The 2,233-nt window shown below is 36.7% G+C and overlaps 1 protein-coding gene and 1 long non-coding RNA gene across 4 annotated transcripts in view; one reads left to right on the top strand and one right to left on the bottom strand.

The window, feature by feature from the left end:
* Nucleotides 1-1,153, bottom strand: part of LOC128248540 (uncharacterized) — a 2,421-nt gene extending 1,268 nt beyond the window's left edge. Inside the window, exon 1 of the long non-coding RNA XR_008264712.1 lies at nt 444-1,153. This is a non-coding gene — a long non-coding RNA (uncharacterized LOC128248540). The remainder of the gene's footprint in view (nt 1-443) is intronic.
* The window catches only part of LOC106871778 (collagen alpha-3(IX) chain), a 239,898-nt gene that overhangs the window by 82,975 nt on the left and 154,690 nt on the right, over nt 1-2,233 (top strand). For all 3 annotated transcript variants that reach the window (XM_052969917.1, XM_052969918.1, XM_052969916.1), the window contains exon 6: nt 1,149-1,322. In XM_052969917.1, the coding sequence (XP_052825877.1) occupies nt 1,149-1,322 (174 nt within the window). The remainder of the gene's footprint in view (nt 1-1,148; nt 1,323-2,233) is intronic.

The raw sequence follows: 2,233 nt of genomic DNA, 5'->3' as shown, positions 1-2,233 counted from the left end.
TATATTCCCTCTCTCACAGTTAAAGCTGCTGAACAGTGACGCAGATTGCAAAGCTATTAAATAAAAATTTTATTTGTCACAGTCATTTCAACTAACAAACTCATCCAGTCTCTCCTCCGCAAATATTCATACACGCATAAGCCATGTTTTCCCCGCTGTTGTGATTATCCTTTATCTATTCCTGGTTTCTTACACCCGCTATAAACCCCATTTACATTAAACAGTTTACTTATACTGCAGAAAAAACGACACATAATGCATATAGGCCAATGTAAACCCCGCTGTTTGCTGATTCAAAATTAGATGTTAATGAAGATAAACCAACAGAATGAAGTGCATAACCTTGACATTTAGAAATGCCGCTCTGACTCAATTTTTTTCAAACTCAGCAAATATGTAGATAACAGGAAATGATTTTATCATAAATAAATCTGAGGATATACCAGAATAAAGCTGTTAACGGTACTTGCATGTTGTTGTTGTTTTCTTTTTCACTCATATCGGATTCATAGCTCTACATACCGTGTGTGTTAAGGAAAAGCAGCGTAGATTTAGGACGGTAATTGAGTCATTAAGAAGTTTCGAAATTTGTTTTTTTCGAAAATATCTTGAAAATATTGGTGACATCCGTTTTAGATATTTTAATAAATTTTATTTTCGCACATATTTATTCGACTTCTGGCCTAGCAGTTTGGATGTTGCGTTCATGCTTGCAACATCCTGTTTTTGAGGCCCGGATCGTGTTTTTAATGCTGCGTTGTGTTCTCGGTGAAACCACTTCGGTTTTCACGTTACTCCGCGATCCCTTTGACACCTGACGTGTGGCACATTGTGCACCTGCATTGTCGTTTCGAACGAGGGAACGAGCTGATGTGCAGCGCAAGCATTTGATCAGGTTAAACAAATCATCTGTGAAGGTTGTTTAGGAAGGATTTGCAGAACCCTCAACACTCGTTCAGGACAGAAGAGTCCATTATTCCATTTTGGTTAGTTGGGTGTTATGCTGTATCACGTAATATTTCAGATAAGGATGTATTTTCGTGCTTATGGTGGTACAAATATCTTCGAATGGTGTAAAATTTCGACTTGTTCTTTGAATTGATTTCTATACCAGAAAATTGAACAGTTTATTTGCTATTCTTTTGCAGCTTTTTACCAAATCATGGCATAAACTTCACTTTTCTGTCGGGACAGAAAACGTGGAAATGTATATAGATTGTAAACTTGTTGAATCATTAACGGTTGGAGACCAGCGTGGCAAAATAGATTCGACGGGTGAAATTGTTCTAGGGACCCAAGAACCAGGAGACAGAACTGTTGCGGTAAGTCCATTTAAATATAATTAGAACTGTGTTGTTAATTGGTCGCCAGATTAAGACATAAATGTGTGTATTGGGACGTCTCTTTCACATTCTCATGTTAAACTCATTAATCCATACTAATCTATGTATATTAAAGTTTTAAGCTCAATAATCCATATTTAGCAAGCAATGATCAAATCCCAGAAGTAGTCTAAAATCCAAAGAGACAGAAACATTAGAATCTGTTTCCTATGAACAGAAAATCTTGAATATATTATGTAACTTGCGGGATATTTTTAACATAATTCGGTGAATATCCTCATCACACATGTCTTCATCATTTACGACTTCCTTTTTAATTGAGGTCGTCAACTCTTTTTATTGCACATTTTAGCTGGAAGCAAGTTTACATAAATAAACGGTCTTCATTTTACTCATATTCAGGATAGCATCCAATCACGTTCCGTCGCTCTCTCTACACACGCACACATGCGTACGTACCTGCCTACATAGACACACACATACACAAACACACACATATTTATATATACACATTTATGTATATAGATATATGGTTCGATACAGGTAAATATGTATTTTTTTCCATTAGCCCCGTTTCCCTGTTTTTTCTTTCATTTCCTTCCGTCTATTTTAGCTCAAGCTAAAAATCATTAAAACACCTGTTTCAATTAGGCCTCGAGTGTCGACCGAACAATTTCAATTGCTCAGAATTTCGTCTTCGGTTTTGGTGTTTTCGCCTTTTGAACACACATGCGCACGCACCCTAACCACATCGTTTCGGGTTTAGTCCCACTGTGTGGCACATTGGGCAAGTGTAATTTACTATAGCCTCAGGCCGACCAAAGCCTTGTGAGTAGATTTAGTAGACAGAAACTGAAAAAAGCCCTTTGTATATATATATATATATATAT

The sequence above is a fragment of the Octopus bimaculoides genome, chromosome 8 (genome assembly GCF_001194135.2).
Source record: "Octopus bimaculoides isolate UCB-OBI-ISO-001 chromosome 8, ASM119413v2, whole genome shotgun sequence".
Lineage (NCBI taxonomy): Eukaryota > Metazoa > Mollusca > Cephalopoda > Octopoda > Octopodidae > Octopus > Octopus bimaculoides.
This window is presented reverse-complemented; position numbering and strand designations above follow the sequence as displayed.